The sequence below is a fragment of the Rhizopus delemar genome, genomic scaffold (genome assembly GCF_000149305.1).
Source record: "Rhizopus delemar RA 99-880 supercont3.8 genomic scaffold, whole genome shotgun sequence".
Lineage (NCBI taxonomy): Eukaryota > Fungi > Mucoromycota > Mucoromycetes > Mucorales > Rhizopodaceae > Rhizopus > Rhizopus delemar.
In genome coordinates, this window is record NW_027137834.1 from 1,331,473 (window position 1) to 1,344,898 (window position 13,426).

The following is a 13,426-nucleotide window of genomic DNA, read 5'->3' on the forward strand; positions in this document are numbered from 1 at the left end:
GAACGATTCTTATTAATGAATGATATACTATCCAAGGTATGGGGGTATTCAAATTTATTTGATGAATCTAGTCCCTCCTCTTCCAACAAATGGTGCAATGATAAGAAATTGAGTTTCTTAAAAACCGAAGTGAAAAGAAGAAGAAGCGATGCATCCAAAAGAACATCGTTAAGAAGTTTGTTTGTATTGAAAGAAGAGTTTATTGGTAAAACATACTTGATTTAAATCCTTTATCTTTACTATATTAATTATACCCTATCATAGGTGATGTAATTGATGATATCATCAATTATTTGCCCAAGTACCAACAGTACATAGAGGAATTGAAGAAGGAGGGCTGTTTTATTGTAGGATATGTCCGTAAATCAAAGCAAGAAATTGATGTTGACAATCGAATACGCTTGCTTCAGCTAATGGTAGACAGACTACATAGTCGATCATTAGTTGATAAAGTTTTTGTTTCTGTGAGCTGCAGCTCAAATGATCCACTTGTTCAAAGGGATATCAATCCAAATGACATTATCGAGAAATTGAAACATGTGGATGGAGACATGCAAGGTAATACAATATACTCTTGATTGCAATTTTGCATTTCTTGCTAAATAGTAACATCTTTTTATAGATCTCTTGAAACTTGTCACTGTCAGTGAAAAGATTTGCTTGGTCACTTTGGACTTCGCCGGTTTGACAACCAGTTCAAAAGACTTAAAGGATTTCGTAGAGTAAGTAAAAAATAGTATCATTATAAAGCAGCAATCTAACTTTTGCTTTTCATTCAAGAAATAATAATAGTATTAAGAGGATAATTGTTGACAACCTACCCCACACTAATACTATAAACATTGTTGGACGTGATGAAATTTTGGCAAATCACGAGAAATTGAAGATGTTCGAAGGAAGAAGCAAATTGAATCAACGTTCGAAATAGAACTTTATTTCTTTTTTTTTATATAATAAACCCTTTCTATGAAATTGACTTATTTATGGACTTCTACTGCCTTCCTTCTCAATCACAGCCGGATATCGATGATACTTCGATGGTGAAAGTTGTAATATCTTCAGAGAACATAGAAAGGGTCTTTTCGGATCGTCGTAGCAACAGATTTCGATATTTTCAAGATCTATGATTTTGCTAAATTTCTGAACATTGTCTTCACCCTTTACAAAAAAAAAAAAAAAAATCAATATGCAAAATAAAAAAAAGCACACAGTCAAACCTATGGAAATTGGCGTTTTTTATAAAAATGATTGGCGCCATGTCCACGATGAATGTCCTATCTTCTATTGGAGTAAACCCATCTGGATTCTCCAAGCTCCTATGCTCCCGATTTTATGCTCAAATAATTCGGCCACAAATGGAATATGGCATAGCTATCAACTGCTTCAATCACTCTCAGCTGAAATCTTTAGAAGAGGCACAAGACAAATGTATATGTAAGATCTACGATGCGTCTAGAAAAACATCCACCAAGGTGATGCTCCATTTGGCTAAGTTACCCACAATGAGAGAAAGAGTAGCTATCCTACAAGCCCAATTCCTCTTTCGTTCATTATCTTTACCTGAGGACACACTGCTGTATCGCTTAATGGCACATATACAGTACACCAGAGGTCATCAATGGTATAAACTATCAAAAACGGCTCTGTGTAAATTGATGCCGCCGACAATAGCCGACTTAGATACCCGAGGCTTTAGAGCAATAAAAAAAGAAATTCCTCCACTCTAACCTTGAAAAACAGATCCAAGGTAAGAACTCCAGACTACTTTCCAGCTGTCGCCCAACAATCACTCTCGACCCTATCTTGTGGCTACCAAGGACGCATGAAGAAAGAAGTCGATGTATACGATGGCGCCTTGGTTGGTTGCCAGGTGGAGCTCCCAAACCCTGCCCTTACCATCCCAACAACAATCTATCAAGACGACACGCCATCAGCTGCCTCAATATGCATCGCCGTCTCTGTATGCCTGAAACAATAGCTGACCTTATATCTTTCCTTTTGAATATGCTTCCGACACGCACATTTGTTCCCTCTAGTATTGCTTTGTCCTGGACCTGTCGATGGCCCGTTATATGTTCTATCCTCCATGAATTAGATCAACTACAACATTATACAACCATTCCGTGCAAGGCACCTCATGGCCAAAAACCAATTGAATGGCTGAAACAATTCAACTAACTTCGTATGTCTCTCTATGTATCCTACTTTCCTTTCTCATTTTTTACCCTTGAACCCGAAGGGGGGTTTTTTTTTTTCTAAACATCACACCTCCAAATGGATTGATCTGGTCTGGGCGGACACTTGTTTGTTTTACTTTTTAAGAACTCAATTGGACCTTTAATAAAATATAACGTTTAACCAAAATAAATGACACAAGCTCAATTCTTTTTGTCATTTTGGCGAAGAATATTTGTGTCCATAATTTTCAACAATTTTGTCGTATCCCAACATACTTTAAACATGGTTCATATTCAATTTATAAGAAATCAGAGTAGTGAATGCTTTACAAAGATTGATTACAGTCTTTTCTCTATTATTCGGTCGTAACTAATTCCACTCCTTTAACTCAATGCAAGTTTTTAATATAACTCTTGATGCAATGCGACATAAATGAAAAATCAGCTCTACTTAAGAAATAATCATAAAACAGTCCACTTGCATAACCAGGAACAGATCTTCACATTAAAATTTATTCACACTAGATCTACAGTTATAATTAATTCAAGTATCTTGAAAAGGATTTAATTAAACCTCCATGAAAATAGTATAAATACCAGAAATTATAATATTAAATAAAGATATAACTTTTTTAGTCTCCTTGAATTTCATAGTCTTTTAATTATTACGAGATAACACAAATTTTATTGTCAAAAAAAAATGTCCAAGACATCTCATAAGACACTCCCCAGTTTACCTAAACCGCATGGCGCTTATAAGGAATATAAGCTATCTCCCAGCTTAAGAAAAGCTTTAGAATTACCATGTTATCTATTTACTGAAGGAATGAAAGATTGGGCTAAACTGCCTGATTTGTTCGATCCATATTTCAATACAGCACCAGTTGTTTTAAAAGAAGGCGAGGAGTTATATATATCAATATTGAATTATCTAGAAACCATGCACAAGGGAGATCTATCAGGAAAAAACAATTAGCAGCTACTGTCAACGCTTGGAAACTTATCTGAAGAACAAAGTGGTGAAACGTATATTCCTAGCTCATTATCAATCAAAAGAACAGATTTGGAGAGAAGAGAAAAGCAAGGAATCTTTGAATGCTGAAACAAGAATTACAAGTAATCTTGTCATAACAAGAATACGAAAGATTGGTGAAGAAGACAGCGATGACGACAATGAACAAGTACAGAAAAAACAAAGGCTTAACCAGGTATTTATATAACTTAAATTTTTCAATTCAACGCATATTTCTCACAAGCATATATATATATCAAAAGAAGCATGAAGATAACGCGTCAAACCCAGAAACCTCATCTTCAACTATTATATTGGATACTGGTAATGAAAGTGCACCGGACTGTATTGATGAATTGTTTAATCCCGTACTTGAAAGAGTATATATATATATATTGGCATATGTAATTGCTTCACCTCACTAACATATTTATTTTAGACAAGTGGCCTTACCGTTGTCAAAGAGAAAAATATATGCAGGTTCCAGATGCCCTGCGACAACATGTTTTCCCCAAATACAGTAGTCGCTCTATTTAAGGATGGCCAAAATTTTTGGAATATCCACCCTTAAATAGAACATACCCTTAAATCGAAATTCGTAGCTGTTAAAAAATTGAACACACTTAATATGTATTGTAGTTACATTATAGACATGTTTGTACAACATATTTCCATATAGATTTGGTAATTGTGTAAGGACATTAACAAATCAAAACTTGCTTAAGACTTGATCAAAGTTGCTGGAAGGATAATATACGAGTCGTAGATTCAAAATAATTTTGATGAGAATATATGATTTAACAAAAGTTATTTTCTTTGTTTAGTTTCTATCTATAAAAAATATCTAATAATAAGCGTGTACGCCTTTCTTTCTCAAAAAATTGAGCTTTTGGATCAAAATGCTACTGGCCGGCTTAATCAAACAAAATTAAATGTATGGGCTATGAAGAAATTCAATTTATATCAACCACTTGCCCAACAGACTATATCAAACATTCTCAACAATGCTGAAATGATATAGTAATAATAATGTTGTCAATAATGGCAAAAGTCTAAAAACAACACGCTATCCTCTACTTGATGATGAATTAGTAAAGTTTGTTGCAGACATGAATAATAACAAACTGCCAGTCAATCGAGACTCAATCCTTCGATATGTAAGACATATTACTTGAGTAAAGTATAGAATCCTTGAAAATGAAATTTCATTTTCTTCTGGATGGCTCACCAAACTTTTTAAGCGAATTGGAGTAAAATACAGGCCAATGCATGGTAAAAGTACCTCTGTAGACATCACTTCTGAAAACATCAAGAACGAATTGAGGAAGATAGAAGAACTCCTTGGGTCATATGATCCTATAGATATTATGAACTTTGATGAAACAGGTTTATATTACCAGCAACCACCAAGAATAACCATATGTTCCGAGCGGCTTGATGGTCTAAAAATAGTAAAACTCGTCTGACAGTTGGATTGCTCTGTAACTCGGATGGGACTTACAAAGGGCAGCCAATTGTTATCGCACAAGACAAGAGCCCCAAATGTTTTAAAGCAAGAGCTAATTTGTTATCCATGACTGCAATTGGAAAAAAACATGAAATTGAATACCATTACTCTACTAATGCTTGGATGACAACATACGTGAAAAAGTTAAATGTTGCTTTTGGAAGACAGAATCCAAAACCCCTCTTCTTTTGGATAATGCGTCCGTTCATAAAATAAGAATTCCGCTCAACAATATTAAATTGATATTCCTCCTAGCAAATACGACTAGAAAGCTACAGGTTCTTGATGTAAGTAACCTATTATTTGTTGATAAAATGCTATATAAACTGTCTTTTTGTTTTACAGCTTTCTCATTCATATTTTGTATACGCAGGAATTATTGACAGCTTTAAGGCACGCTTCTGAACCCAGCAGTACGACCTTGCTTTATGTCTGTATATCAGTAAAACGTTGGATAGTCCGAATTTTTACAAAATGGATCAAGTTCAGGCTATGTTTTCTCTAGCTAATGCATGGCTTAAAGTAAAGCCAGAAACAATAAATGGACTGCTCCCAGATCTCCCCAGGAATTTTGATAACAAAGTTACTGATGTTAGCCAGTTGAATCTTGAAGCAGATGAAAGCGAGATGATAGTATGTTATACAACAAGCACTACTAATAATGAAGAAACGGCAGAAGGCAACATAGATGAAACAGAAGAAAATGATAATACAGAACAAGATGAGCAGCGTGTCGATATAGTAGAGTGTAAAAAGCGGTTGAGAGAAGCCTATGAAACTATTCTCATGTACGAAGTTCCTTTGGACGATCTTGATCGTAAATTACATCGCCGAATTCGAATGAGATTGGCTGACTCTTGCGCTGAATTAAATAAGTCAAAAGAGCAAACAGATCTTCGATCTTATTTTACATAGTAAAAAATTTATTGTTTGAGTGCTCCAAAAAACTACCACTTATAAAAATTTTTCTATTTAGTGGTAAAGAATATTTACGTTGCACCCTTAAATAGAATAGTGGTATAGTGGCATTTATGCTGGGGACCTATACCGTTCTTTAGAAATACACCCATAAATAGAAAGTACCCATAAATAGAAAATACCCTTAAATCAGACACCCTTAAATAGAGCGACTACTGTAAACCCATTATACAAAAAGAAGACTTGGCTACTATCAAAGGTTATTTTGATATTTGTATAGGCTCTTCTTCATCAGAAGCATCTCCTGAAACCAAATATGAATATGAAGTATTAATGAAACGACAAGCTACCCTTCAAAACCTTAAAGATCTTGACTCTGATATTATTAGTTGGGTTAGGAAAGTTGTGGATTGCCCTGAACAAGACATGTTCAAATTGTTAGGAACCCTCCCCAATCATCCGTTTCTAAACTTTATTAAATTTACTATGATTGACTTTCTGTTGAATTGCATGCGAACTACAAGGTATAATGGTAACGATGAAAGGACAGCGTATTGTGAGATTTTTATACCAATATTCAAAGCTTTTGGAAACACCACCCAAAAACTCGAATACACTTGGTAAGTATTATCTATTTACGGTAAATATATACATATGTATATATATTAATTTGCATTGTGAATATTAGGTGCGAAAAAAAAGCAAAAGATTCGGATTATATCTGGCTTGCCACAAATAACTTTATCAAACAAAAAGAGAATCTCAAACTACTCGATGGCATTGGAAGGTTAGCCGTTAAAGAGCTTAACTACCTTATTATTGAATCCTCCGGGTATGATCAAATTATTACTATTATTACTTTCAATAGTATTTATTAATATGCTTTTCATGTTAGCTATAATAACACTAATGGATCGTCTCATGCGCTTAATGACACACTCAAGAATATCAAAACAGCATCTGACAACCTCAAGTCTTTTATTTCTAACTACAAACAAGCATCATTCAACACTTTAAAAAAAAGTACGCTTGTATACATGCCAGATCATTGAAAACAAAATGACTTTGATTCGTTATATGATAAAATCACCATCACAGTGGCAAGTTATTGAGTATTGTTCCGCTTCCGTCTCTCTCACATTTTCTGAAGCTATTAAGTATACAAAGGTTTTTAATCCTTTTGCTCATCTCTATGTATGTATTTTAGAACATGAAACAACATTGCCTCTATCGCTAATAGCCCCCTCCTTTTTTTTTAGAGTGATATTGAAGAGCAAGAAAAGGTTTTCACTTTGTTAGAAAAAGAATCAATGGGACTAATTGAAGTTCCTGTTGAAGAAACAGCTGGTTATTTTTTACAATAATTAATGAGCTGCTTTTTTTTTTTTTAAAAAAAAAAAAAATTAACCGCCAAATTTAATTACTTAGCATGGACAAATATTCTTCGCCAAAATGACAAAAAGAATTGAGCTTGTGTCATTTATTTTGGTTAAACGTTATATTTTATTAAAGGTCCAATTGAGTTCTTAAAAAGTAAAACAAACAAGTGTCCGCCCAGACCAGATCAATCCATTTGGAGGTGTGATGTTTAGAAAAAAAAAAACCCCCCTTCGGGTTCAAGGGTAAAAAATGAGAAAGGAAAGTAGGATACATAGAGAGACATACGAAGTTAGTTGAATTGTTTCAGCCATTCAATTGGTTTTTGGCCATGAGGTGCCTTGCACGGAATGGTTGTATAATGTTGTAGTTGATCTAATTCATGGAGGATAGAACATATAACGGGCCATCGACAGGTCCAGGACAAAGCAATACTAGAGGGAACAAATGTGCGTGTCGGAAGCATATTCAAAAGGAAAGATATAAGGTCAGCTATTGTTTCAGGCATACAGAGACGGCGATGCATATTGAGGCAGCTGATGGCGTGTCGTCTTGATAGATTGTTGTTGGGATGGTAAGGGCAGGGTTTGGGAGCTCCACCTGGCAACCAACCAAGGCGCCATCGTATACATCGACTTCTTTCTTCATGCGTCCTTGGTAGCCACAAGATAGGGTCGAGAGTGATTGTTGGGCGACAGCTGGAAAGTAGTCTGGAGTTCTTACCTTGGATCTGTTTTTCAAGGTTAGAGTGGAGGAATTTCTTTTTTTATTGCTCTAAAGCCTCGGGTATCTAAGTCGGCTATTGTCGGCGGCATCAATTTACACAGAGCCGTTTTTGATAGTTTATACCATTGATGACCTCTGGTGTACTGTATATGTGCCATTAAGCGATACAGCAGTGTGTCCTCAGGTAAAGATAATGAACGGCCAATCATTTTTATAAAAGTGACAATTATTTTTGTGAAAACGTTTAAACATTTACTTTATTTACAAATAAAATTAAAACCCCAAATGGGCGCATGATGACTTAGTTTTCATCGATTTCGCCCGGAACAGATCAAAATAAAATGAGTGGAAGCTAAAAATCCCTTATGGGATCAAGGGATTTTTGTGAAAACACTAATTTCTATAGGTTTGACTGTACACAAATTTGGAGGGAAACAATCTGAGTATAAAATTGTGTTGTGACCGTAAAAGTCTTTTAACAGTTTTCTTGTTTTCTCATATCAATTTCTTTTCGTATAGTTTATTTGTATATAAATGTCATCACCAGAAGAACCTATCTCACAACCCGACTTTGGCGACCTCTTCGGCTCTGAAGATGAAGCCTCCGATATTGACGATGGACGGTCTGAATCGCCTAAACAACAACCACAAACAATACCAAGTCAAGCCAGCAATTTATTTGGAAGCGACGAAGAAGAAGAGCAACCGCGACAGATTTTAAGACAGCATAGGTTCGTACATTTATGCGCCATAATTTACAGTTAAAAGTGACATATCTTCTTTTTTAGATCTCATGATTCTGATTCTGATGAAAGAGAAGAGCGTAGAGATTATAGTGACCAAGAAGATGACAGATATGATCAATATAATAGTCAAGGCAGAAAAAAGGATGTTGTTGAGGTTGCACTACATATGCCACAACTACCTTTGCCTTACAGCGACAATAATAAAGTAAAGAGAGAATTAGAAAGTACTTTCATTATAAATACACTAATCAATCTATTTCTTAGTATTATTTAGCAAAACTGCCGCGATTTTTGGATGTTGAAGTAGATCCTTTTGTACCTGAAGAATTTAACACCAAGATTGAAGAAGGTCTTACGCCTGCTCAAGAACGAGAATCCATTCGCGAACAAATTGAAAATACAATAAGATGGCGAAGAATTATCAATGAACATGGTGAAGAAGTAACCAAAAAGAAAAAAAAGATAAAAAAAATACAAGACTCACATAAGCATATAGGCAATGCAATCCAATGCACATCTAGTAGAATGGGAAGATGGCAAAGTATCCTTAATGTTGGGTGATGAGTGTTTTGATGTAGGCAGCAAACCAGTTGGTGCAGACGAACACGTATTTTTATTAGCACATCAAACAGAATCAGGTGCTCTAGAAAGTCAAGTTGAATTTACAGATCACATGACGTTCAGACCCAGTGGTCTTACCAGTGATACCCACCGCCACATCACCGCCCAAATAGCTGACAGACAGGTCAAGAAGCACAAGACAAAGATGTACTATACTGAAAAAGATCCCGAGTTGATAAAGCAAGAACTTGAATTGCAAGAGGCTGAACGCTTAAAGGCACAAAAGAAATTGGAAGCTCAACGTAAAAAGGCAGATATGAGATACACTGATTCAGCTCGTCGTCGTGAATTTGGTGATTATGATACAGCTGATGATTACGGGTACCATCAAATCAATAGAGCCCAGGATAGATATGAAGATGACTTTGTGATAGATGATGATGATTACGATGAGGAAAAAGAACGATTAAGAGAGAGTAGATTGGCACAAGCAAAGCGTGCAGGATTGGATAGATATAAACGTCAGCATGATGATGAATTCGAAGAAGAAGAAGAAGAAGAAGAGTATGGAGATGAAGATGAGGATGAGGATGAAGAAATTGTTGTTAGGAGAGCTAAACGTAACAGAATTGCAAGTGATGAAGATGATTAAAAACCCCCAGCTCACATAGCAATCTAGTAATAAAAAAAAAAAGTTATTTTTGTGCATGTCTTTTGATTATATTTATATCTTTAAAACAAAATATGAAGAATACATTATCATAGCACTTATTTTTTAATGAACACATTTTCTAATCAAAAACAAAGTATAGCAAATAGTGATTTCTTTTTATTTGGATCGTTAAATTATGTGAATTGAAAAATACGTTTAATTTAATTTTATCAATGCTTTTTGATTGATATTATAAATAATTCACTTTATGAAAACAATTTTGTATGCTTACGTTCTCTGCCTTTCATGTATTCTCTCTTATATTTGCTTTCATGTTTTTTTAAAGACAGGAATGAAATGGGATCATTCCTTAATTTTACTAATTTATTGAGATCAGAGTTGATATGACCGTATGAGGTTTTGAACAATTTGAAATATAAAATTCTTATTGCTGCATTTCAGACTAATGAATTTAACTAGCTTCATTAGCCTTTGTATATAAAAGGCGCCTCATGACATCTCCCCTCTTTTTTTTCTTTAGGAAATTTAATTGACATGAAATAACTGCCTAAATATATGAAGCTTATAAACTTATCAGTAATTAGCTTTATTTTCACATGTTTTTGCTTAACTAGATGTTTCACATGAACTAGTACTGTGTGAAAAAATTATAAAAATTCCATTCATTTTATGGGTACCTTCTATTACAAGAGAATAATATATAACAAATAAACTAAACAATAGTCATTATTTACTTCGCTTATGGTAGCTGTTATCGAATTACGAGTCCAGCTAGAGTTATATATCAAGACATCTCACAGTAAGAGTAATCAGCAAACGCATTACCACGAACGGTGGCTACTAGTCTTTATTAAGCATAAAATTTAAAAGTAACCAAGTCTTTAATTGATGTATATACTTGAGGCTAGTACCAGTTTACTTGAGCTGACCGACATCGATAAGCTGAAGCTTGCTCAATCCTATTTATTTCTTAATGCATCATTCTGATTTTTTAATTATGTAATGACATTTAAGCTTCAACAAAAAGTAGTTGACTTTTAATTAAAGGTTATTTTTTGTTGTCGTATTTTATATCTGCATAATTAGGAACAGGTGTGGTCCCATTTCTTTGGGTCTCTCCATGTCCACTCACATGGTTTATCAAGCGATTCACCTTCTACTTTTCCCTCCACAACGACTAACATTACTCTCCAACAAAAGTATAATTGACTGCACTCTTTTGTGTATTTGGAAATCTCACTGGCGTTTCATTTTCGACAACATCCCTTTGGACCCTTTGGTGGTCTTTCAGCACATTTTGTCAATGGTTGGTACAGTTCAGTCCAACGCTTTGACTTTTTTTCTCTCTAAAATTATCTTGTACGCCACTGTTATACACGTGACTTCATCTTTTATTTTAATAATAAAACATTATTTGCTAATTAACATATTTTTATTATTATATCGTATTTACACACATATGCCAAAAAGGATATTTCATTCACTAGCAATATCAGGTCTGATTAAAACTGAATATCACGCGAGAAAGACCGCATGTTGTTTAATCTCCATTTCTTTAAGAACTCAGTCGCTTCAACAAGTGCTTCGTTTTGTTGAGCTTTTGAAAGTCTAGTTGTAGGGTCATATTCATCCACAGCCTCTAAGTCATGAAGCTTACATTCTGTAATGTAATCTTTGTTTTGATAGAGAGCACTGTACGTGACAATATCTGGTTTTACATTTTTTCTGATGTCATTCATGTTTGCTAGAGGTAAATCCGGTGGAGGGTAAATATAATACTCTTTCAGCTCATCTTTTGAAATGGTGGTTGATAATTTGTTATCAATCAGACGCCTATAAAAATGGTTAAAAGACATTGCCTACTATAATCTAGCATATACCTTGATATACTTTTTTTATGTAAACTTTGAGCAAAGATGCGCTCTTCAATGGTGGAAGATGTAATAAGTCGATATACAACAACAGGTTTTAATTGGCCATATCTATAAATTCTACCAATACTTTGCTCATCATAAAGAGGATTCCAATCTTGATCAATCAATACAATACGGTTAGCACTGGTCACATTAATTCCAATTGCTGCTGCCTACATATACGAAGGTTAATTTTTTTTTTTTTTTAAAAAAATCTAGGTCTAACCTTTGCTGAAAGCAGCATAATTAATTTGTTTTGATCTGAATTAAAGTCATCAATAATCGGCTGTCGTAACTAGAAAGGAATATGAGTTATATGATAGAATATATGATTATAGTACATTTGGTGAAGTTCCACCATCAATCCTAGAAGCTTCAATGCCAATTACGGAAAATAAATGTTGCAAATAATCTATTAGCCTTGGGTTAATCATATTTTATATAGAGCATTATCGATATGTTACCATGACAAGCTAAACTATGTGAAACAATAATTAACTTTTCTTTGATTGCGTTACATTCAATAGCAAGATCAACAATGAATGAAATCTTATTAGAACATTTCCAAGATTCAACATCTACACAAAACAAAGATTCAATCTATATTAAATTCCTTTTAAGTATAAATTGTGTGTACCATCATTTTTAAAGTAATCAGTAGCCCAATGAAAAGAATCGTCATCCCACTTGGCGATCTCTGTCTCTTCATCATACAAGTCATCAATATCATTTCCCTTTTCTGTATCCACATCCACAGGATCAGATGCTAAACTAGGATCACCGTTTGATTCATCGTCGCTACCTTGATCAACATAGTCATCATCTTTGTCGTCATTCACTGCATTTACATAAAACTGTTCTCTTCTTTTACTTTTTCTTTTAATCAAAAGCTAAAAATAAATCAGCCATCTGTTTTTTTCTTTTTTTTCTCCTAAACCTGTTACCTTTTGAAGGATTTTTGGATGATTACAAATGGTGCGAAGAATAAAAAGATGATCTATGATTGATCCTTGATGCTCTATAGATTTTAATGCGTTTATATATCCAAGCCGTTGAACATCTGTCATTTTGAAACTGACAATATATTCTATCTTGAAGGGTAAATCTTTTTGAAGCGTCGTTGCATCACGCCTATCACTTGATTATTAACCAGCAACTATCCTACTCCATCTTTTTGTTTACCTGTGTGCTACTTCTTCTGTCAAAAGTTGAAGTGTATAAAGTCTACTGGCAGCCTTTTGCCTAATAGATTTGCTAGAATCAGCGTATGATTTCTCGATATAAAAAGTAAAATAGGACTTAAAGGTTTCTTTTGGTCCCAATATTCCAGGAGCAACAAAATCCAACATGTAATAATATTCAAGCAGATGATTTTGTAAAGGGTAACCTGTTAAACATATTCTTGCCCGTGTTCTAAATTCGGATATGATTTGTGAGATTTGAGAACCAGCATTTCGGATACGATGCCCTTCATCGAGAACAACCACATCAGGACCAGGGTTAATAAGATATTTGTAGTATTCATCTTCACTTTTTGAAGAGTTAACAATCAAATATCTTAATTGATCATAATTCATCAACATAACACCACCGTTTGTATACCAATACTGTAAATATTTAATACGTGATTCTCTACGTGTAGCTGCCATGTCTTTATATACAAAAATTTAGTTCAATATTGAGTTAGCTTGTGCCTTTACAAGCCTACCTCCAAAGTTAAATACTTGTCCTAATACAGTAGTAAAGCCTTCTACATGCCATTTTCTAAATTCATTCGCCCAGTTCGACAGTGTTATAAGTGGAGCTAAAATAAGTA

General features: G+C 34.3%; 6 protein-coding genes across 6 annotated transcripts; 4 read left to right on the forward strand and 2 right to left on the reverse strand.

Moving 5' to 3' along the window:
- Positions 1-551: 551 nt before the first annotated feature.
- RO3G_10708 (uncharacterized protein) lies at positions 552-928 on the forward strand (the record flags this gene model as incomplete). Its single annotated transcript, XM_067665293.1, has 3 exons — positions 552-558; positions 623-722; positions 793-928. 3 exons carry the CDS (start codon positions 552-554, stop codon positions 926-928), a joined length of 243 nt encoding a protein of 80 aa, XP_067521394.1.
- Positions 929-1,244: 316 nt separating this feature from the next.
- Positions 1,245-1,978, forward strand: RO3G_10709 (uncharacterized protein; the record flags this gene model as incomplete). The annotated part of the gene is made up of 2 exons (XM_067665294.1): positions 1,245-1,647; positions 1,773-1,978. The coding sequence occupies 2 exons, from the start codon at positions 1,245-1,247 to the stop codon at positions 1,976-1,978; spliced, it is 609 nt and encodes a 202-aa protein (XP_067521395.1).
- A 3,504-nt stretch (positions 1,979-5,482) lies between these two features.
- On the forward strand, positions 5,483-6,406 carry RO3G_10710 (uncharacterized protein; the record flags this gene model as incomplete). The annotated part of the gene is made up of 5 exons (XM_067665295.1): positions 5,483-5,513; positions 5,673-5,713; positions 5,822-6,007; positions 6,198-6,234; positions 6,303-6,406. 5 exons carry the CDS (start codon positions 5,483-5,485, stop codon positions 6,404-6,406), a joined length of 399 nt encoding a protein of 132 aa, XP_067521396.1.
- A 1,077-nt stretch (positions 6,407-7,483) lies between these two features.
- RO3G_10711 (uncharacterized protein) lies at positions 7,484-7,926 on the reverse strand (the record flags this gene model as incomplete). The annotated part of the gene is made up of 2 exons (XM_067665296.1): positions 7,484-7,721; positions 7,862-7,926. 2 exons carry the CDS (start codon positions 7,924-7,926, stop codon positions 7,484-7,486), a joined length of 303 nt encoding a protein of 100 aa, XP_067521397.1.
- A 325-nt stretch (positions 7,927-8,251) lies between these two features.
- RO3G_10712 (uncharacterized protein) lies at positions 8,252-9,676 on the forward strand (the record flags this gene model as incomplete). Its single annotated transcript, XM_067665297.1, has 4 exons — positions 8,252-8,448; positions 8,506-8,668; positions 8,728-8,904; positions 8,960-9,676. The coding sequence occupies 4 exons, from the start codon at positions 8,252-8,254 to the stop codon at positions 9,674-9,676; spliced, it is 1,254 nt and encodes a 417-aa protein (XP_067521398.1).
- A 1,523-nt stretch (positions 9,677-11,199) lies between these two features.
- On the reverse strand, positions 11,200-13,259 carry RO3G_10713 (uncharacterized protein; the record flags this gene model as incomplete). Its single annotated transcript, XM_067665298.1, has 8 exons — positions 11,200-11,530; positions 11,578-11,783; positions 11,837-11,905; positions 11,952-12,022; positions 12,075-12,188; positions 12,248-12,500; positions 12,555-12,741; positions 12,793-13,259. The coding sequence occupies 8 exons, from the start codon at positions 13,257-13,259 to the stop codon at positions 11,200-11,202; spliced, it is 1,698 nt and encodes a 565-aa protein (XP_067521399.1).
- Between the last annotated feature and the right edge of the window lie 167 nt (positions 13,260-13,426).